The following is a 22562-nucleotide window of genomic DNA, read 5'->3' as shown; positions in this document are numbered from 1 at the left end:
AAAACGCTGGACTCGTTGAGCTCTGGATCTCATCTGTGACCGTAAGATATTACTCTGGTACGTATGAAAGTATTTGCACGGAAGATGGTATCTTGAGCCATCATAAATTATAATGTCAATATTGATGTCATGGGTGCTCACTAAGGGCTGGATCCTGGAGGATGGGTGTTAGTGGTTGAGGTGCTTTCTTCCTGAAGCAGTGATGGTAAAACCTGAGGCTGTTCAGCCGTGCGAGCAGAAACGACCTGCAGGAGTTAGTTTGGGGACTGTCAACTGTCGCTTGCATCAAGTGTTTACATACATGTTTTTTATCCTAGGCACTATAAAGACTTTCTGCTTTTAAATATTTAGAAATAAGTCTACCCTGCTGTGTACAAAGGAGCCATTCTCTTTCTGTGTACCCAGGCTATGAAGGCCTTTGATGATAGCCAACGTTTCAAAAAGGCTCTGACCGCACACATAGGTTGAAGGGTTACTTTGTGAACTGAATAATTAGTTTAGACATATATTTGATAAATAGCAAGCTCTCCCTTGACCTTCCCTTGCCCAAGCTGTGTGTTATCGTTCTGCTGGGTAGCTAATTTAGTCTCTTCCCCAATGCGATGCCTTGACGCTGTCCTTGGAGCACCCACTCGGAGCCCTCGCCTGGTACAGCAACAATCTCTTTCAGTTCTTTTAATTTAGGTCAAATTTCAAAGGACTAATTTAAGCTTTCCACAAGGGACAGCCTCATTCTGTGTCCCGTGAAAAACACAGTAGTTCCAAATGGCCTTAAACGTGTGTTTGGGAGGTTCCTAGGAGCAGCAGTGGAGGAGAGAGACCTGCTTTCATGGGTGGTGTGTGCTTATGGTGGGCTCTGAAGTTGTCATTTGGGTTTTAACTCGGTCACTAAACAACATACAAATATAAACACGTTCAGTGCAGTACCCAGAGCAATGCCTCCCTTTTTGTAAAAAAGTTGCATAATGTGAGCAATATACCTTCATTTTTGGAAAAGTGTTGGCAGTGCTTAAAGGTTAACGTCACCTGTGGTCACAAGGTTAACGTCACCTGTGGTCACAGCGGTTAGCACAATCCACTCGGAGAGTCTTAGTTAGTCACCGCAGCCTGCCTGGATCGGGACGTGGGGTCTTGCGGGGTGCTTCTCAGGCTCCCAGGGGGTGGGCAGGGCTGCAGCGTGCGGAGGAGGGATGCTGCGGTGGTGGGATGTGCCCCGTCCCAGCGGGAGCAGCTTGCTCCCCATCCTGGGATGCTCCCAGGGGTCCTCTCCGTGCTGGTGCCACCCTGCTGCGGGGTTGCAGGGCTGGTGGGACCCCCCAAGGTGGTCGTCTTCCCAGGGCGGAGGCGGTGGAGAAGCACCGGGATGCTGCTTCCAATTTGGTAGGAAAAAAGAAAGCAAAAAGTTCACCCAGGGTTCCCTTGTTACCTTCTTTTTACAAGAGCAGTGGCTTTGATATCTGCAAGTTATGATTAACAATTCCAACTGATTAGTTAAATCACGGGGTGGGTGTTTTTTTTTTTTAAGGAAGGGCAATTATCACAGCCCATTATGGAGGAATGTGACATCCCCACAGCTTCGGGTGAGGGCTGGATGCCCTTTCAGAGATCCGGTTCAGTAAGTTATTTGGCCCAGTACAGGAATTGCTAGCTGAGATTCTGGGGAATTGTACAAGCAGCCAGATTAAATCAGTCTTCATGTGTCCATTCTGCATTTAAAATCCACAGTCCTTTAGCAGAGGCATGGTCTTGAGCTGCAGACTAATTGGGCATGGGTAGGGTTGTTAATTCCAGTCGGTGTTGATGAGAGACTGGGAGTTGGTAATGTGTCAGCGTGGCAACTATTTTGCAAAGCAGCACAAATAATTGAACATTTCAGGCTTATCTGCTGTATTTTACACTTGCAGCTTTTTGAAGAAGGAAAAAAGTTGTTAACTTTTAGGAATTCGATTCTTTTAGTGTTTTTTTTTTTTGTTGTTGGAACCAGAAGATTTTCAAAGATGCTGAGTTGTGGGGTTTTTTTATTTTTTTATTTTTTTTTAAAACCACTTGTATAGATAAAACCCCAAACCAGCCACCAACTCCAATGGGTGCATAGTTTTCTAACCTTAAAATAGTTCTTCCTTGGCAGAGAACTTGCAACAAATTTCAGGCTATAGTAACTTTTTTTACAGGCAAGTTACAAACCCTTGCAAGCAGAATTTACAATGCAAATGCTGACAACTCCAGTTCTGCAAGGTTGTGTACGCATAAGGCGATGGACTATTGTGGTGTTTTAATAATAACCATAGCATAGCTCTTAATGAGCATATTTCTATATCCGGCTTCCCAGCTTCAGTAGAAATCACTTGCCTTTATACAAATACGTTCAAAGACTAGTATTTTCGTAGAATGAATGCTTAATTTAGGAACAGATGGGAGTGCGAGAAAAACACTTAACTGTCCATTTTTCTATCATTAATAGAGGAAAATTCCTTACTAGAAGGGTCAGATTTTTAAGTGTTAAACATTTGTGAGTCCTCAAGGTTGAAGCTTCAGAGTGAGAGCGGAGACTTTCTTTGTAGCAGCACTCCTTAGCAATATAAATCTGTGTTTCTAAAAGAACCATCACCCGCTTAGGCAAGTTATGTCTTGTCTGTTGGTAATAGCGCACCTGGTTTCACTAGAAGAGAAAACTTATTTCAGTGTAGTTAAACAAGTGCAAAATTCATGCTGAAAAGACATCAGGAACCCAAAACGTATGAAACGATGAAGAGCCTGGAGTTTTGCGCCAGTTTTGTGCCCCCGGTCGCGGGCTGGACACGTCGCAGCTGATCAGGTGGGAGCATCTTCTGCGGAGTCGGTCAGGACGCACCGATTTGTGTTTGTGGTGGCTGTGGGAAGGCGGACAGCACTTGATTTGGCGTGGAGCCTGCTAGGGTAAAATTATCCTTACAGCAATTTGAGAACCGATTTGAAATTCAGACCTTTGACTTTAGCACATCACGCTGTGTGTCTATAGCGGGTTTTTTGGGGGGGATTTGGCACAGCGTGCCCCCAAAATCAGACACCCCCATCTTGTAGTACCGGGGACTAAACTGGCTTTTTAAACTGATTGAAAGAGAAGTTGGAGCAACTTTGAATACAGGCAAATCTTAAATAAAGACCAGATTTGCAAGAGTGCAGCAGCCAACAGCTCCTGTTATAATTACGAAGTATGCGCTGGGACCGCCGAGCTCTTCTGGAAGTTTGGCCCTTCGGGTTTCGATCGGAGTTGAGAGCGTCAGCAAAACTGTGTCGGCATTTGCTGCTTGGGGACTGCACCTCTCGATGAGGACGGTTGCAAAATGAGATACTCATTTGAGTAAGAGTTACCCCCCCCCATGTAAGAGGGGTAAATATTTATGTGGATTTTTTTTTGAAGCTTTTAAAAACAGTTTATGATTTGTTTACCAATTACGTACATCTCCAGGGTATCCTTTCCCATCTCTTAATTATCACTGCTGTGTTTTTTTTTTTTTTTGACAAAGAACCCCTTTTTTTAGGGGTTTGATTTTCCTGGACCTACTTCTGAGTATCCGAGTAGTCAGCACCTGGTAAAGAGATGTATCTCATGGGCTTCACTTTCTGCTGGTTCAGGTGCTTCTGCTGCTTGTCACCACACAAATGACATTATCCCTATCAAAGAGAGGGACAGAAAGGCAAGCTAAGTTCTAGCTGAAATCTACTGTGCCGCTTCCTTCACTTGCCAAGCTATTATTATTTTAATTATATTTTTAAAATGACTGTGAGTGAAAGCATTTGGTGAACCTCAGCGAAGCTGAGGAGTTGCGTTCTGACCTACTTTGCTTCTCCTCCTCGCATGCCGTTGCAAGTTGTGTGTAATTATTGCTTTTCCTCCCCCGCCAAAGAACTGGCTCATCAGTTTGGGACATTAACCGATGTCGAGCAGCCTCTGCAAAGCGCCTTACGGTAGCAAAGCCACAAGAACTGAGAGGAGGGGAAAATTCCTTTGTACCAAGGAAACGGCTTGCGTTTGCGAGGGTTTACTGGGAAGGGCGATGTGCTGGGGGACGGGGAGGGAGAAGAAGGAGGATGAGAAGCTGGTTGGGGAGGAGAAAAATCACATTTTGGCTGTATTTTAATTTCTTCTCGCTTTTCATGAGTTTGTATTTTGAAAGGAGTTTTGTGACATGGTGGTTTTATCAACCTCAGGCTTTCTCCTGGGGGCTTGGGGCTGTTTCTGAGTGGGGTTTGGAGGTGGGTGCTGCGGCTGGGCACGCCGTAGCCGCCTGCGCTGAGCGGGACGAGTCTGTAGGAGGTTAAATGGGGGTTGGATGGAACGGAACTTGATCAGAGCACCATGCCGCAACTTAGTTTTTAAACGTAAGAAAAAGTTGCGCTCTTTCTTTAGGTTGGCCTGTGTGGGTGTGCAGGTGAGCGGCTGGCAGGGCCGGCTGCTGGCCAGCGAGGGAGAGTTGCGTTTGCGAGACTTGCTTTGCAAGTTTGTAAAGTGTCCTGCTCAGTGTCTCTGTGTTGCAATGTTTAATTTGTTTCAAGGAAAGTAATATGACTTGTAATTCTGAATGCCACCCAACAGTTCTTCAAAATCATTTTAAACCCCAGGTTTAAATTTGGAATGGTTCTTGAGCTTGGTTCTATTGAACGTAGTTCAATCATGAAAAATAATCCTGTTTACCTCTTACAGCGTTGAAGTACCCAGATTTATCTGATACTGTTTACTCACCAGGGTAGCACAGGTATTTCAGATGTGCGGGATTAACATGGAGGCTCTGTAATAAATCTGCAGTGCACCACTACTCAGTGATAGCCCTTCTCCTAACAATTCAGAAGCATTCGAACCATCTTCCATGAGTATGACAGAGTGCCCAGGAGCCACTGCTACGGTAAGGTGTGATGGGGGTGTCTGCAAATTAAAAATAACCCTTGTCATGGAAATGGTTGTGGGCCACCTGAAAGTGCGGATAGCCAGCCTAGCTGTTAACTTCGGGGCTTGTTCTGCTGCTCCTTCTTGTGTCCAGGTACCACTGGTGACTGTTCTCTGTGTGGAGCTGGAATTAAATTAGCTTTGGTGTCTTTTGACTAAATGTTGCTCTCGGTTAAAAGGGAGCCTAGTATGCCTTGAAGCTTTGAAGTGTTTGGAGAATATCCCATGGTTTATATGTGTTGTGGATAGGACTTTCAAAAGTGCTGAGGGGATGTTTTGGGGATATTGTTTCCAGTGACTTTTTTCAAATCTCACTTTAGGAAGTGGGGGAAGATGAATTTCAGGGGACCAGGGAAGATGAGACTTCCAGAGGAGCTGCTAAAATTAAGAGGATTTGTATAGTCAAGTAAAAATGGGACCATGTACAAAAGAAACAACTGCTGACTTGCTTATAGGGAATCTGAATAGGTGTTCTCTGCATCCAGAGCTAACACTTGAACATGAAATTGTGCAATTTTTAACCTCTCGATTGTCATTTATTTCTTTTGCATATTGAGTAGTAATGGTCCTGGGAATGGCCTTCGGCAAACCTGGAAGAAAAAGGTTGTGTTTTTGTTTGGATTTATACTATGTTCTGTTATGTTTTTATGTTGTTCTTGAAAGGCAAATAAAGAACCTGAAAAAAGCTGTAGATTGGAATAGAAAGAAAATACTAAAAGCAAGAAAAACCCTTTGCCACTAAATATACCTGCTCATACCTTTTCCCAAGGCTGTCTATCTCACGTGGACCCTTTCCCAAGCAGACTTGAATGCTGAGTTGGAAAACAGGAGTTGGTTAAATTGCTCTGCCACTTGGTTATGTGCAGCATACAGTCAGGAAGATTTGATGTTCTGCTGTTGCTGAAAGTAGAAACAATGAGAAAATGATCCTAGTCCTGGATTCTGCTTTTTAGAGAGAGAAGGGTAATTCTTTTTCAGCTTTTCATTTGAGGTTCTGGCAAAAGGTGATACATTTCCCCTTTGTATTGTATAGTAGATTACATGAGAAGTCTTCTGTAATGAGTTTGAAGAGTAGTTAATTATTTTTGAGATTGCATTACATGTGTGTTAGGTTTATATTGTACTCCCCAGTACACTTAGCACAGAGACTGTCACTCTGTTGCTTTAGGCAGCTGATAGAGCTTATGGCTTGAACAGAACTGGTCAAGATTTGGTGCCTGGAACCAAAGGTTCAAATCCTGAAGATGGCCTGTAGTTTCTCATCATACTGATGAAATTATAAAAGGCAGCATAATAATTTTAGGTGTTTTGGTGTGGCTGCTCAAGGCTGTGGGGGTGTTTTCTCCCTCCCTGGTTACCAAGTCTTTGTGCAGAAGACATACTGATGCTTTGCTATGTCTTGCTCTGTCCTGTATCTGGAGATAAATCCTATGGTGACTGTTGTATAAAGAGGTCTTCCTCCTGTAAGGAGCAGACCGTGAAGAACGGGGACAAACAGGAAGAAATGTCAGGGCAGTTCCCAGCAGCAGGAGGTGGCCTCGCTGGTCTCTCCGCTGTTTACTTTGAACTTGGCATGCTCTGAGTCTTCCCTGGCTTGGCTTCCGAAAGCATAAAGCACACAGCCAAGCCCATGAGCATGTGATACTTGGCATTTTTGACACATGTTGCATGGTTGTGCAGCCATAACTCAATGATCACAACTATAAAGACAGGTAGGAGCAAGCAGGCTACAAGTTGTAGGAATTTTTAATCTCTTCATGAAGCCTAGACAAGTACAATTTTTTTTTTTCCTTTTGAGAAGGAGTTGTCGTCTTTTAACCATGGGGTAAGGCACATCAACCCAACTGCTTTGCAGCCGTCAAAATCATGCTGAAATAGTTCATGTATCGCACCCCATGTCAGCCAACACACCAGCATAGCATGGGACCTCATGAGGGTTGCCCCCGCTGCTCTCTTCTGCTGGGTGTGATGTGGCCCTTGTGTCTGTAGCCAGGGTAAGCGCTGCTTGGGGGTAGTTACCTCAAGGAGTTGCAGTTCCATAAACTGCTCATCTGCCAAAGAGCATTACACAAGGCAGATGGATGTAATCACGTGGGGATGAGTTTTAGGTACATACGGAAAGCTTTTTTCTTGGCCAGGGGGTCCTGCAAGTGGTGAAACTCTTTACTGCTCACCAGAATTATTTATTTTTCTAAGTCTTCAAAGCTTAGGAAAACAAGTTAGTGCAGTGTAATATTTTCCCTTACCCATGATGACATTGGCAAGTATTTCAATTGGAGGAGATTCACTTTTTTTAATGACCTTGGGATATGTAACACTCAATAGGAGTTGACATGATGCTGGAGGTCCATGCTCTAGCAGGTCAGTGTGGCTGGAAGCTCTGCACTTGCTAGAGTACCAGGCATGTATTACGTGGCAATGCTTACTTCATTTTGCAAGTGTTCGCTTCCAGTGCAAAAGGATTCTTCCTGTTCCTCACATACTTTTTTGTTTTTGGTCTGGTTTCATCTCTTGTACCCATCAGATGACTAGGTCCTAATAGAAAAAAGATAATAGGGTTAAAGAAGATGCCAGGAAAAAAAAATCTCAATTTATTTTGGAGACCCTGGTGCTTAACGTTTTGTGGAAGTCGCTGTGCTTTCGAATAGAGCAGCCCGGGAGCTTGTTTTAAAGGAACAGGTGAAGACTTAGAATCTGCCATATTTCTTGTGTTTCTAACTATCACATATATCTCCTGCTCTTTAGTGCTGTTTGATGGTTTTTTACAAGACCTAGATATTTTTTGTCGGATTTGAAAAATGAATGTTTTTATACACGACGGGGGGGGGGGGGCGGGGGGGAATGATTCCTGCTCTTCGGGGTATTGTTCACAGTCACAAAAGATTTTTTTTTTTTTGTGTTTTAAAATTATAGAAGGAACTTGAGTAACTTGGAAAGGAAAGTATTTTATCAGAACAGAGAGACTTCCTGATGATGCCTGGCGGAGGCAGAGCTGGGCATAGCTGGCAGCTAGCTGACGGAAACGCGGTACAAATACAACAGCAGGAATCCAATGACTTCGGAGAAGCAAATGGATGAATTGCAAACTCTGTTTTGTCCCCCTTTGTCTAAGGAGACGTGCTTAGCCTTTGTGGCTTTGGTTTGCTGTTAGCTAATGGGAGGTAGCCACCATGGCCAGGAATGACTCTTTGCATTTTTAAACCGGTGGCTGTTTCTCTTGTAGGCTGAGCTTATCCATCATCAGAAGAGGACATGGAGCTACTCTTACTATTAGCCTGCCAACTTAAATTGAGGGAGAAGGCCATCAGCTTGTACCTGGGAGGTGGGAGGGAAGGTTGCAAACCTTCTGATGATACCTGGGCTTCCCGATGCTGCAGAGGCTGTCTCCTGGAGGGACCGTAAAGGCTTGGGTTTGACTCACGAAGTCACGGGGCCCGTGGCTATTCTGCTTCAGGCGCAGCTCAACATCCCCATTCCGCGTTGCTCATCCAGCCTGGTCTTGCTCGACCTTCTTCAATGACAGGAGAAACGGGAGAAGGGCTAGGAGAAGCAGGAGGAGTGGTAGTGGTTGGCAGCCTGGTGTTCCCTGTGGGGACATTCAATTTTGCAATGAACCTCTTGGATTCTTGACAGGTCAGGTCTGTTGACCCTTCTGGGCACGCTATGGTGAGTGTTCAGTTATTTACTAAAGCCTTTTGAGGGGAGAGTGGCTTGATGGGGTCTGAGGCTTTTGTCTTACGGAGAGTTGTGTGAGAATCTTTGCTGGGGTTAGCTATTAGCTGATTGTTTAATTATGTGGCTCTGTAACTAAGTAACTAAATGCCTTGAGCCTTAAGATAAGCAGCTCTTTGTTAACATTTTAATAAATGGAGGCAAATAATAATAATTTAAAACCCTAGGAAGTATAAATCTCTTGTTTCAGTGACTGAATCTTGAATAGAAGCATGATTTGGAATATAATTGCGTATCTCATAATAATCTGAAATAGCACATTCAGAATGTCCCCAGTCCTCTGTTGTGGTCATGGATTTTATACAAACATTATTTATTCCATTTGATGGCTGGATGGCATAAACCATGCTGCGAGACACTATGAGCAGGCGAAGAAAAAGTTCACGTCTGTTTATTTAACAGCAGCTTGGTTTTCCGTGGCGGCATTGTTCAATAGCTCCACCTATAAAGTTAAAATACGTTGTGTGCCACCGCTATTACAAATAAGGATGTAGCCGAGAGCGGACAATAGCAGAAGCAACGTGCCTTCCCCTGTCCCCCGGCGTTTAAGTACACCACCAGAAATTTTACACATGCCTTTGTTACTTGTTTGGGTTTTTAAGGGGTGATAGGTGTTATTCACATCAGTTAACGCACCTTTGCAGTAGGAACTAATGCCGCAATTACAGGATTTGCAGGAGAACTCGCCAAGAAAGGCATCCCGTGCCGCCGTCCCTCGGCCGTGCAGAGCTCGCCCAGCCGAGGGCTGATCTACAGGCTTACGGTGATGGCTGAAGGGTACAGTTTTAAGGCAGGGCTTCAGGGAGGGCTGGAGGAGCGCGGATGTGATACCAGATCAAACTTGCAGCCTTATTTCTCTGGCACACTCGAGAGACGTGGAAGCGGGGAAGGAATCCTGATGTCAGCCTCAGGGGAACCATTGATTTGATGGTGTAGCATGCTCGTGAGTTCAAAATTTGTCCCTCGATTTCAGAGCGGTGTGAAAATCCTTGTGCAGTGTCCTGGAGAGAGAGTTAACTTTGCAGCCTAGGTTGTTTATGTGCTGCCGGGAAATCTTTAATAGTTTAAACTGGTTGATTTTTGCAGTGGAGCTGTTGGGCGGTCTCATGCCTCAGAATCCCACCTGTTCTCTGTTTGCTTTTGGGCACCATTTCAAACCCACACTGGAAAAAGTTTATAGGCAAACATTATAAAAAGTGACAGTCTTAAGTGCTGCTACATTCTAGTTTGGCAACACAAAGGCTTACCTGAAATAACTCACTATTTCCAAACATGACTTCATTATTTCATGACAACACTTTGTTCTGTATCTTCCCCGATACTCTAGAGAGAAAGAAATGGAGGAGGTTAATATTTACCAAATGCTAATACCTATTTGAAACTTGTTTTTCTTTGGTATACTAGTAATTTTCCTTGTGAAAGGGATTTTTTGTAATTTTGAAATAAATTACTGTTCTTGAGTTTGGATTTGTGTTGAAAGACCTGGTGTAAATTTGGGGATAATAGTTGAAAAAGAGATGAAATCAAGGACAGGAGGTAGAAAATTATTTTCCTTGTCATTGTATGCGAGGAACCGATCTGCCCAGGAGGACACTGCAACCTGTGTGACTGTCCTGCAAGTTTCCTGGGGCTCTTCAGCGAAAGCCGCTAATGCACTTAAAGGAGCGTTGAGTTATCTTCACCCAGGGTGGCTTTAAAAAAGTTTAAACAAAGACACTTTTAAAGACTCCTGTACATTGTTGGCACAGTGTAAACTCTGTAAAAAAAATTTTCTTTGCAGGTAAAGCGTTATGAAGAAGTCTTAACAACTTCAAAGTAAATTAGCTAGCTGGATTCAGCTACTTTTTTTTTTTTAATTTGGCAGTGGGATCTGAATTAAAAAAAAAAATCTCAAGCATACTCAAATATACTCATTACTGATATGAAATATATGTAGAAAGGAGCCCATGCTCCTTCTGGAAATTAGATTGCTAACAGCATAGTGTGGTGCTCGGTGAAACACCTGCATTGCAGATCTGTGGATTCTTGACTGTATCAGCAAGACTGAGTTAGTTTATAAGGAGTATAAAGCTGTATTGTAGCTTGTCCTAGACTTCGAGATGGAACTTTGCACGCTAGAAAGTTTAGAGACCTTGTTATAAAATCTGAATCCGAGAATCTTTATGGTCTCTATGATTGGTCTTGTTTAGATGATTTTATGTGCTTCTGGCCACCGTCTTGGTGTGATGCATGTGTCAAATCCGTTGCTTGAAAAACCGTGTTTGCCCTAGGGAAAAAGCCAGGAGAAGCTTTGCAAGGGCACATCCCTGCATCTGCTCTCCCTTTGCTTCGGGCAAACTCCCACTGAACTCCCTGAAATTACATGATTCCAGGATGAGTGGGAGGAGATATTGGGCATGCTATTTTCAAGTGCATCGGTATAACCCAATATTTCAATGCATGAGTGTCCCACTGTGGTGGCCACTTCTGGTACTCATAGAATATCTCGAGTTGGAAGGGACCCATAAGGATCATCGTGTCCAGCTCCCTGCTCCTCACAGGACTACCTAAAACTAAACTACTGACAGAGCTTCTGCACTTCCAAACTCCTGTCCACAGATGTGACGCTTGTTTCAGACTTCTCTGCTGAAGGTGTGACACAAGAAATGACAACGCCGTGCCCCAAGGACGAGAAACGTGGGTTTCGGGGTTTTCGTATTTTTAGAAGCAAGGGTGGACACAGAGGGGTCGCCTATTTTAATACTCCCTCAGACAAACAAGAAGAGGTGTGTGTTTTATTTATGTATGCACACAGTGGTGCACAGTTGGTGCCTGCGTGGGGAAGGATGCGTGCCGGGGTGAGTGCCGGGGAGCAGCTGTCTGGGCGATGTGACCCTCCTCGTGAGCAAACAGAAGATGCCTTCATGCTGCTTTCCCTTATTTACTTTTCATGCCGGCCTGGGTGAGGCCAGGAGGCTCGTGGGAGAGGGATACTGTGGTTGTAGGGAGAAGGCAGTTACAAAAGCAGTCCCTATGTCTGGCACAGCCCGAGTGCATCATAGGTGTGGTGTGGGGGGTCCCTCCACCTGTGCCGGGCTGTCCCACCGTCCCTGTGGAGACGGGCCCCAGTTCCCCAGGGCTGGGGGTCCCTTTCCCCTGCTGAGAGCTGGCCTTGGAACGGGGTGATGAAGCCCTAGTAGCTGTAGGCAGGTGTAGTTTTCCAAGGATGTTTGTTTGGGAAAAAGAGTGTGGTTTGACATTCTTCTTGTTATTTGGTTAGAAAAGGGAACTGATGGATGAGCCATTTTGTTTTGAACTTCTGTGTATGCTGTGACTTTGAAAGCTTCGCTTGTGTTCCTGGGTTTCTGATGGATTCTGCTCAGGAGAGGCTGTGAAATAAGAAATGAAGCAAAGAAAAAATTAAGGGAAAAAGTTCCTGTCGCTGGGAGCAGAGCTTGCAGTGTAGAAGGCAAATGTAGAGACTTTGGGGAGGGTGCAGGGAGAAAAATAAAGGACATCATATATGCTGTTTATAGGAACTCATGTTTAGCTAGTGAAGGTTTTTTGGCTATCCTTTTCTTCCAACACTGCTCTTCTCAGTTGTTTTTTTTAAAAACAACTTACAAAATTAGATGGGGAAAGATAAATACTCGTTTGAATCATGGACACAAATGCTAAGATATAAAACTGAATTTGCTTTTTGAACACCTCCTGGCACCTCCAAATTCTTTGAAGCCCCCCCGGTTCAGCAGCACTCGTCTCCTCAGTGTCAGCAATCTGTGACCAGCGGGACGGGTTGTGCCTTTGTGTGACACTTGGGACAAGGCATGTGCCAAGACACCGATCAAAAGGGAACAAGCTTTGTTTGTGGTTAAATTCTTGAAGATAAAGCCTATCCCATACCTGCATATGGTTCAGTTTTACAAGACAGACTGCCGGGCTAATCTGGATGCGACTTTTTTATTGAACGTAACTTGATTTCTGTGGATGAAAAGGGCCTTCACTGACTTTTGTTGGAAATTATCTCCTTTCCCTTCTCTTTCTTCTTTTTCCTCCTTTCCTTCCACCTTCGCAGAGCCGCCAACCAAATACCAAATCTCTCAGCCAGATGTATATTCAGCACTTCCAGGAGAACCGCTTGAGTTGCGCTGTCAATTGAAAGACGCCGTCATGATCAGTTGGACTAAGGATGGGGTCCCTTTGGGGCCTGACAATAGGACAGTGATTATTGGGGAGTACTTACAAATTAAGGATGCTACACCCAGAGATTCGGGCCTCTATGCTTGCACTGCTGTTAGGACCCTAGACAGTGATACTCTGTACTTCATTGTAAATGTTACAGGTGAGTGAGTTAAACATAGGTTTTTGCATGTAGAAGCTGTAAAATGTGATATAAAGACACATTATGATATAACGTGAAACCGTCCGCTTGGGCACAGTGAGTTGAGCTGAGTTCTGTGGTTATTTCAGGTATTTTCCCTTCTGTCCTGACCCTGAAATGGACTCAGTTTGTATATACCCCTTTTACTTCATGGGATCTACAGTGATTAACAGCTGCTGAATAGCCCTCTGTTTTATGCCACTATGACAGGATTAAATTATACAGAGTTGCTGTGATGATGATAAAGCCAGTAGAGTGAATACAAGTTTTTTTCCCCCCTGCATCAAAAGAGGAAAAGGGTTGTCCTACACCCTTTAAGTTTAGAGATAAATTGTTCTGGAGACACTCAGTTCTGCCTGACTGAATGTCTTTAAGAAAAATAAAAATTTAAGGTGGAAAGAGATTTTTTTGGAGTTAGCAAGCTCCCTTTGGAAACTTTGAAGCATTTCAGGATTATTAGCTAGTTTTGTTAGAATTTTGTAAGAATAATACCCATTTTGTGGCTGGATTTTCTTTTTCTATAGCTTCTGCACATCTAACATAACATCTGTTCTCCTTGATAGATAATCTAAGATGTAGCGTATTGGTTTATTTGTCTGTAAAATAGGCTGGTTTAAATGCTTGATTATTTTTAATGTGCAGATGCTCTTTCCTCTGGGGATGATGAAGATGACAATGATGGGTCCGAGGACTTTGTGAATGACAGCAACCAGATGAGTAAGTAACAGCGAACTGCCAGAAGTCACTAGCAAGATCCACGTGGAAAATAATGTCCCGTCTTTCGCACTCCTGCCTTCAGAGCTTCTTGATTGTTAACTGCATGTGCTGTCAAATAGTGGTATCTTTTGTCCTTTTCCATTTTCTGTTTCACATAGTTCATAACTTGGAAAAGAAAAAGAAAAATAAACTAATATTCTTCTAAACATGCTTTACTGGTCTGTACTTTCTGTCTCCCTTCTTGCTAGCTTTTCTGCAGTTTCCTTTCTTCCTAAATTGAAGTTCAGTCTTTGTCTGGTTTAGGCTCTCACAGATGAACTAATTTTCCCTGAACCTGAGCTGAAATCTAACAGAAGAAACAAAGATGCCACTCACTTTTTTAAGAGGTGGTGTGGAAACTTTAAAAATAAAATTAAGTTGTAATGAGGCAAATCCTTCAATCCTTAATCTCGGCAGAAATCTCTCCGGGGAGAATGAATTTGGAGACAATGAGGTTCTTTTGTCTGCAAAAAACCTCAAGGTTTGTTGCAAAGAAAGCAACCCAGTACTAAAACCACATTTTGTGTTACTTACGCATGATGAAAATGGGCTAAAAGAGTCTTTAAACCTATCCGAACGTTAAACTTCAGTCCCTGTAGAGAATTTGGAAAGCTATTAATAGGCTCTAAATAGAGCAGTTGCTAAGAAAAAAAATACGTAAAATTCATATTGGTTCCTTATGCCCCTATGCACTCTTGCGAAATCCCCACGGTGACTGGTAGTTTGCTATCGCTTGTGCTTTGTAAAGTCAGTAACACAGAAATCCTTCATGGGAGATGTCAGCTAGTTACTGGCCGCAGTAGCCAGGTAGTATATTTGCTCCTCAGCCTGATTAGTAATTGGCAGCTGTACTGTACGCTTGAAACACTTGTTCAGATGATAAAGTACGAGCCTGATTCTAGCTCCCCTAGTTAGTTACTGTTGTATACGGCTGCCCCTGGTCTGAAGCTGTGAAACATTAGATGCTATTTAAAATGATATAAGTTCTTAGCTGCCTGTTTGGCCCCTGCCATCTGTTAGTGTGATTAACCCGGTCTGATTCACAGGTGCAGCTTGAAGTGGCTGAGATTAAGCAGCTGGAGGCTGCTCTGACAAAGGAATGTGGTGGCAAAGATAATTGGCGAGTTTGGAAAAGGGACACTGCTTTTAAAAGAAGTTGTCTAGGCAAAACCCACAAACCCAGGCAACGTTAGTGTTCCCCTGAAAAGGACTAGTGGGTAGAAATTCCTTTTAGGGAACATCCCTATGTCTGTTGTCACTTTAGGGCTTTTTTGGTGTTGGTCAGAAAAGAGCTTGCAATATTTTCGGTGTGTTAGTGAAGACAATTGTGCTTCTAATCCGTGCTGATGGCTTTGGAAATTCACTGTGAGCACAAGTGGAGTTTGGAAGCGCATATAGCGAGAAGAAAGGACCTGATCTCAAGGCAACTGTGCTCTGTAACGTCGTGGTAATGATTCCTGCCCTTTCACGCAACAGGGAGAACTAGGCAGTGGTGTCTTCTGTAACACTAGTGATGTTCTTGTAATGTGAGCTATCATTTTAAGCTACTGTTAATCAATCTTGATTCAGGACCTGGTGAAAGGCCATTGACTATTTCCGTCTGCCAGGGATGGGGTGTGTACTTTAGCAGGGGTCAGTCACACTTTCCCTGCTCAAAATGAAAGATGCCTCTAGAGCGTGAACGTTTAAACATCCCGGATGGCGGGCAGAGCACAAGCTCTTGCAGCGTAGACGGGAGGAAACTGCAAGAAGACAGATTGCCCCTGAGCAGAGTGTTGCACAAAACAAGTCCCCACGAGATTGCTTTTTGCAAGGTGCCCACAAACTGCTGCGGCTTCTTGCAAGCTGCAGACGGTGCAGGGCGCAGCGCAGCCTTCCTCCCGATGTCCGACCGCTCGATGGGAAGAGCTGGAACTGGAAGAACGATCGTGACGCCACATCCCTGCAAGTAGTCTGTTTTCAATGAAAGGTTGCATCATAGTAACTCAGTTGGATTAATACAGCATTGCTGAAAGAGGGTTGTGATTTGGCAAGATCAGAGCTGTATGAAAGTGAGGGGTGGGACTTGGTGTGGTGCTTTTGCAAACCACTGAAGCTTGCATATCCAGCGTCTTCTAAGCCTTCCCATCAGTTTCATTTGCCATTCCCCTTCTAGATTTCTATATCTTGTCCAGAAGGCCACATCTAACTTAAGAAACTGTTGCAAGACAGACTGAAAAGTGAACAAGGAGTTGAAGAGTAGCCTAAGTCCTCCCTGGGCACGCGGAGCGGCAGACAGCGGTGTGTAATAGTCAAATGCCCTTTACCACCTTCTCCTGCCTATGTTAGGCAGAACCTGGGGAAGTCCAGGACCTCGCAAGAGTCCCTGGTTGCTGCTCTTTAAGAAAAGTCGTCTTTTAAGTGTTTCCTGAATCATGGTTTGAGCTTTGCAGATTCTAAAACAATTTAACTGTTAATTTACATAGAAATTACAGCTGCGATCATTAAGGATAAGCAATGGAAATTGGCCTGGTTATGCCTTTACTGATGGAAACAAAAGGCCATAGTCTTCAAAGGTTGTTGCTTTTTGATGAAACAATTCTGATAAAGTCCAGCTGTCCTGGCATGTTAATTATGATGTGATGAGGCAGGAAATGGCTCTAGTGCCTTCCACAGGAAACTGAACCTTGGCATTCTCATTCCTGCATATTTAAAACTAAAGCAGACCTTTTAGAGCTGTTTTATTTACGACAGTAAGTATTCTTTTAAGCTTTTTTATTTTCTTTGCCTCTGTTACAAATACCTTTTCAGAGGCCAAGGTTTTCAAATGCAGGCTGGTGGGAAAATCTAGCCTGATTTTCAAGGCTGCCCAGAAAACACAACTGCTCTTGAAGTCAGCATGGGCTTTAAGTGGCTCGGTAGCTGTGAGGAGCAGCTTGTTCTTGGGAGAGGAGGGCACTCGTGTGTGCACACGTGCGCTTGACCGTTTGCCCTGAGCGTATTTTTAAGTAAAAGGCATGCCTGGCAGATTTCACTCTGCGTTTGGTGTCCTTCTAGCTTGACAGATATCTTAACTGTCTGAAAAAACACTGTGGTAGATTTGTTCCAGACTGCATCCTGAATAGCTTTTTATTACTTCCAGCTTTTGTTGAAGGGATTAGTGCTCATGGAAGGTACAGGATTGGTTCCACTGCAAAATAGTCCTCTCTCTCCACAAAATGGCTTTGCTGGCAACTCAGTTTTTCCCTCTGTTACCCTAAAGAGGTGCCTCTTGGCCGCTTGGTTCTGGAGGGTCACCTCCAAGGCTTTTTCTCCAGGACCTTTACCTGGGACTTTCTTGTACAAAGCTAAGGGCGGATCATCATCGGTTCCTACTGGCAGCAGTGGAATATACGTTGTTGGTACTTGTTGCCTCGTCCTCATCATGATTTTGAGAGGTAGCCCTAACTGAAGGGATCTCTGTAATCCTGGCTTGGTGCTGGCAAGGCAGCAGCTGCTGTGATGGTTGTGCTGAGGTCCACCAACAGTAATTTATTCTGGAGACCCCTGGGTAGCCCTGAAGATAGTGCTGTTCCCCCCTGAATTCTAGTCAGGCGACTGGAAGCTTTATGGCTTTTTTCCTTATCACCCTTTAAACAATTTCTTCTGGGCCAAGCAATGGTAAATTGGCACCAAGAACAAAAAGTATCTAAATGTAATCCACATGCTGTTCTTTTCATGCCTTGAAGAATTTCAGAAAGGATGAAACAAGGTTCAAATTCATCAAATCCTGTAGAGTGGAAACCCACTCAAGGGAGCAGCAAAAATTGGATGTTGCCTAGAAGTGTTTCTTAATTAAAGGTCAAATACAATAGTACTGAAAATCTTGGGGGGGTTTGATGTGGTCGTTTCAGGCGCACTATTGCCTGCTTGAGGTGCTTGTCAGGCAGGCTTGGAGTTCACCGCTTTTGTATTTCTTTGTATTGGATAAGTCCAAATAAAAATTGAGGAGTCCTGAAGTGAAGTGGTCCCCTGGGCTGCCTAATTTCAATTTCACATGCAGGAGATTTGCCTGATTAGAGGTAATGTATTTGCAGTGGAGTGCAGTGTGGGTCAGCAGGATATTTTCTTCACTAATGAGAGCTCTAAAAGCAATCAGGAATTCCCACCCGTTCCCCTGCTGCTCGTTACCGCTACGCGCCGGGGTCTGCCCTGTTGTCACTGGGAACGTTGAACAGCGGTGCTCCTGCTTCCACCTGTCCTGTTAGCAAAGATGGGACGCGATGGACACGGTCCGGAAGAGGACTCGGCACTTGGTGGTATATACTTGTTAACTATGTTCATTCTGGGTTTCAGTGAATCTGGATGTTTTTCCTCTCAAGACAAATAGAAGCAGTAAAAGGTGCTTTTAGGTTACGATAATTTAATCTGTAAAGAGACATGCCGTGCGTTAATCGGATCAGGCGCTGTATGAAAGCACAAAATGAGGGCGAGCGTTACGCTTTGTGGATGTTGCTGCCGTTTTCTCTTTTCCCTTAAACGTCCTGAGGAGCTGCCAATATATGTTGCTACTACCTAGTGAAAAATGGTAGGATGTCCTGAAGCGTTTTCAGATGGCATTTTCAACATGTGATGTCCGCATGTTTTTCTCCAAGCTCCCCTGTAATTCAGGAGCGTTGCAGGTTATGCCGATGCGAGGGTTGTGCGAGGGGAAGCTTTCCGAGCAGAGTCCTTTCTCCCAGCCCGGGGAGTTTCCTTTCCCCCTCTCTCTGCGGCACTGAGCCGCTTCGTTCCTGCCGGCACCCTCCCGGCCTCTCCTCTGTTCCCACCTCTTCCATAGAGCAAAGTCTTTCCTCCCTGTGCATTTGTTGTATACGAGGCTTAGCAGAACACTTCTTTTCCAGGAGCGGAGTTTTTTGAAGGATGAAGGTTGGTGGAAAGGGGGGTTATATGCAAGAAAACCCGAGGGTGAGCAGCCCTGTAATGCAGCACAGGCTGGTAGCTGAGTAGAAACCTGGCTGCATGGAGCAGCCTTGTCTGGGGAGCTGGTGGCGGATGGATCCTGACCGAGTCAGATGCCCTGGTCCCGGGCTGCACCCTGATGGGAGCTTCTCCGGAGCTTGGTCCACCCCGCCTGTGCGCCGCAGAGCAGCACTGCCATGGGCGAGCTGCGGAGCCTGTGGTTTGGAGGTTGTGCTTGCCAGCGACTGCATCCGAGCTTTCTGTGCTCTATAGGTGTGAGGAGGTGCGTGTGACGGGTGTGATGACAAGTGACCATGCTGGCTGCAAAGTTGCTGGGTGGGCATTGCCGTTTGGGGTCAATCTAGGCACTGTGCTCTGTCTGAGATACCAATATAACGGGTTTGGATGGTTGGTTGGTTTTGACCTACCACAACTTACTTTGACTTTGTGGGAATTGTGGGCAGAGCCCAGTAGTGGTCACCTTACATTGCCTTGCGGAAGATGTTTAGAGGTCCAGAGAAAATATCCTTTTCATACATCGGTACCAACACGTAATTCCGCCTTTGCCTGGTATGCTTGTAATGTAATTTGGTCTTTGCGTGTAGTAGTTAATTCCTTTGGTTGGCTTTGTTTAAAGTCTTCTGTTGTTTTAATGTGATCCTGGTTTTAGCAAATAATGTTAACAGTGATTTTCCCTGCATCCCTAATTCACTTTAGTCCGTGTAATGATTTCTTAGCATTGCAGTTACATTTTCAATAGTTACCTGATTTTCTATTTTGATTACATGCACAAATTTGCTTTGCTTTTCTACTTCATTAATTTTAACAGTAATTGCCACTTCAGGCAAAAAAAAAAAAATCACTTATCGTTCTTAGCATCATTATAAGACTTGCTTTTGGAATGTTTTCTTTATACTGAGAGAGACGTTGTTAAAGGGTTTATTCCTGTATTTTCTATCCAGCTGTATTTTTATTCGGAGAGGGGGGTAGCAGGATTTCTGAGTTTGCACTGATTGTAAGAACTGCTATAAATATTTGAGGAACGGAAGAGTTTATTTATAGTGGAGTGTTAGGCTGCTAATGAAGGAAATGAAACAGGGCTGAGAGAAATAGAGTTATTTTTCTGGACCCCTCTAGTCCTAAAAATTCCACACTAATCTGATTTGCTTCAGGAAAACTCCATTGTAAAAGAAATTAATCTTTCCTACTATTAAACAGATCTTGAATCTTTAACTTTTTAAAAACTGTTATGGTGAGACAACTGAAGCGATGTCACGAAGACGCTGTGCCATGTAGCCAAAAAGTGGTGCGTGGATCCAGAGCGTGGGATAACCTTGTATATGGATGTGTCTTCCCAAATTTACTTCTTGGAGGGTAAAACCAGATGGGTAGTTGTATGTTTTGTTCTGCTGTGTTTGCTGTACTGGTATATGACAAATGCTTGAGAACCTGGATGAGAGAAGGGTTTTCATCTGCTCCTCGTACTCCTGGTGTGGGCACAGGCTGGGCCAGGGCATGGGACGGAGTGAGCGAGAGCCAGGAGAGCCTTGCCAGGAGCTGGTAAAAGTGGTCGCTCCAGTAAATACGGGCTGAGAGCGACACTTGTTTTGTGCCATGGTGTTGGACATCACTGAACACTTGGGCTTCGACAGGCTCATGAGAGTGGGAAATCCCTGCAAAATGATAAATGCTATTGCTGAATTTTGCTGCTCCTCTTTGGTTAAGGTTTCACAAATATATTCTGTTTGTAAATATATTTTAGTGGTTTCTATAACAGTAACAGCACAGTTCACATTGCTGTGGTGCACTGTAAGTTTGAGCGCGCTGCCGGGCAGGTAGGTATGTTTATCCCCCTTCTAACAGATGGGGGAAGATTAAGGCAGATGCTTGCAGTGGGTCTTCGAACTTGGTCTGTCTGGCTTCACACCCAAGCTCCAAGAATTCAGAGTTTGCTGAGCACTCACAGTAATTCAACTTGAGGTCAAAAGCGTCTGATCATTAGAGTCTGCTGAAAACTCGGTCCCTCTGTCTTACTTGATGTACACAAAACAAAGGATATCTGTGGTTAATTATTGGAATTGTGTCATAAATTACATACTCAAAGCTGCAGACTGAGCCGTTTGCAAAACTCTGGTCAACACTTGCGACATATGATTTCCAGTCGTGTAGTCTTCCTAAACCACGCTTAAAATGAATACATGCAGTGCTTTATGTCTGTGGAAGGGGCTGGAAAGGGAGCTGGGTTTCCGAGTGCTGATGTTTCTGGCTGTATCTCTTTGAAACAGGGGCACCCTATTGGACACATACGGATAAAATGGAGAAAAGGCTACACGCGGTGCCAGCAGCAAACACCGTCAAGTTCCGTTGTCCGGCGATGGGAAACCCAACGCCGACCATGCGATGGCTGAAAAATGGGAAAGAGTTTAAACAAGAGCATCGTATTGGCGGCTATAAGGTACATTTTCATGATGTGATTTTGCAATTTCTGTTCTTGACCAAGGCTGTAAAAAACCCAAAACCCAAACTTGCTGAAGTCAACAGAAAATCTGTTAATGGCCTTGGATCAAACGTAGAAGCAAAAAAAAAAAAAGTAATTGTTTTCTTCTGGGGAAGGGTGGGTGGTTTCTTTGGCGGTTACTGAGCACTAATTCTGTATCTTTTTTTTTTTTCTCAAATTCAAGCTTGTAGCATAGCAGTGCAGCTAAGGAATATTTATAGAGACTTATTTGGAAAACTAAAGGCTGACTTTGCAAAGCAGAGTAAGACTATTTTGCTCTATTCATTTTCAGCTGCATTGTTAAAAACATGACCATCCACTCTGGTGTTTGTAGGCAGTTTAATAAAGGAAGGGTTGGAAGTCAAAAGTTATTATTTTCTATAGAGTTTATGGTCTGTGAAACTGAAATGGGAAGCAGAATTTGAGGGAAAGTAACAGCAATTACTTACAAGGGTTTGTTTGAATTTTAAACAGCTTCAGATTAGATGTTTCATTCTAAATTGGTGGTTACTGATTAAGAGAGAGTTTTAGGGAGGCCAGCTAGCTCTGTGGGTTAGTGCACGGACCTTTAACCTCCCGGTATCTGCCTAGGTCAGGTCAGAAGTCAGGATTCGGTCATCTTATCCCGCTCCTCACAGGGAATGGGAGTGCCTGACTTTGATGGCAAATTGCTGTTCAAGCACTACCCTGCCCCACATTTCTGAGTTACCATAACCTCTTCGGTGGCTTCCTCAGCAACTTCTCTCCGGAGATGAGACGTTTCCGAGTTAGTCCCCTTGTGTCACGGTTGTAAGCCCCAGCCTGGAACTTCTGCTGAGGAGCTCAGAGCAATTTGTAACAGTAATTAAGACAGAAGTTAACTGACTTTTCCAGATGACGGAGTAAGCTCAAGACCGAGTCCTGGGGACTGCCTCCCCCAGTACCGCACTGCTGCCTTACCCCAGCGCTTGCGGTATTTTCAGGGTGCCGTGTTTTGCGATGCCCTGATGGAGCCAGGGTGTATATTGCTTCGTGTGCTGTTGACTCAGATCCTGCTTGGTACAAAAAAATGTGTTTTCCAGCGCAGAGGAGGACAAGCCATAGTCTCCTTTCCTCTCTAGCTAGATTTACTGCAGAAAGTGTCAATTTTTCCAACATTCGTGTTAGCAGAGACCGAAGCCCAGAAAGTCTCCTCGCATGAACACTAATTATCTAAGTAGACTTTTCCATCTATGTTTGCTTACACCATAAATTACTGTTGCTTATGAGTGTACACCTGGCAACACCTTCTGCCTTTCATAACGCTATGGAGTGTTAATGAATTGGCTACAATTCAGTGATTTTCACCTTTCTCAGTGCTTATTTAAAAACAAAAAAAGAAGCCAATTAAAAAA

General features: G+C 44.1%; 1 protein-coding gene across 1 annotated transcript in view; it reads left to right on the top strand.

The window, feature by feature from the left end:
• Positions 1-22562, top strand: part of FGFR2 (fibroblast growth factor receptor 2) — an 82728-nt gene that overhangs the window by 5169 nt on the left and 54997 nt on the right. The window contains 3 exon segments of the mRNA XM_059821494.1: positions 12711-12977; positions 13659-13733; positions 20978-21147. Of these exon segments, the coding sequence (XP_059677477.1) occupies positions 12711-12977; positions 13659-13733; positions 20978-21147 (512 nt within the window).

The sequence above is a fragment of the Gavia stellata genome, chromosome 9, assembly GCF_030936135.1.
Source record: "Gavia stellata isolate bGavSte3 chromosome 9, bGavSte3.hap2, whole genome shotgun sequence".
Taxonomy (NCBI): Eukaryota; Metazoa; Chordata; class Aves; order Gaviiformes; family Gaviidae; genus Gavia; species Gavia stellata.
Note: the sequence above shows the minus strand (reverse complement) of the source record. Positions and strands in the feature narration are given on the sequence as shown.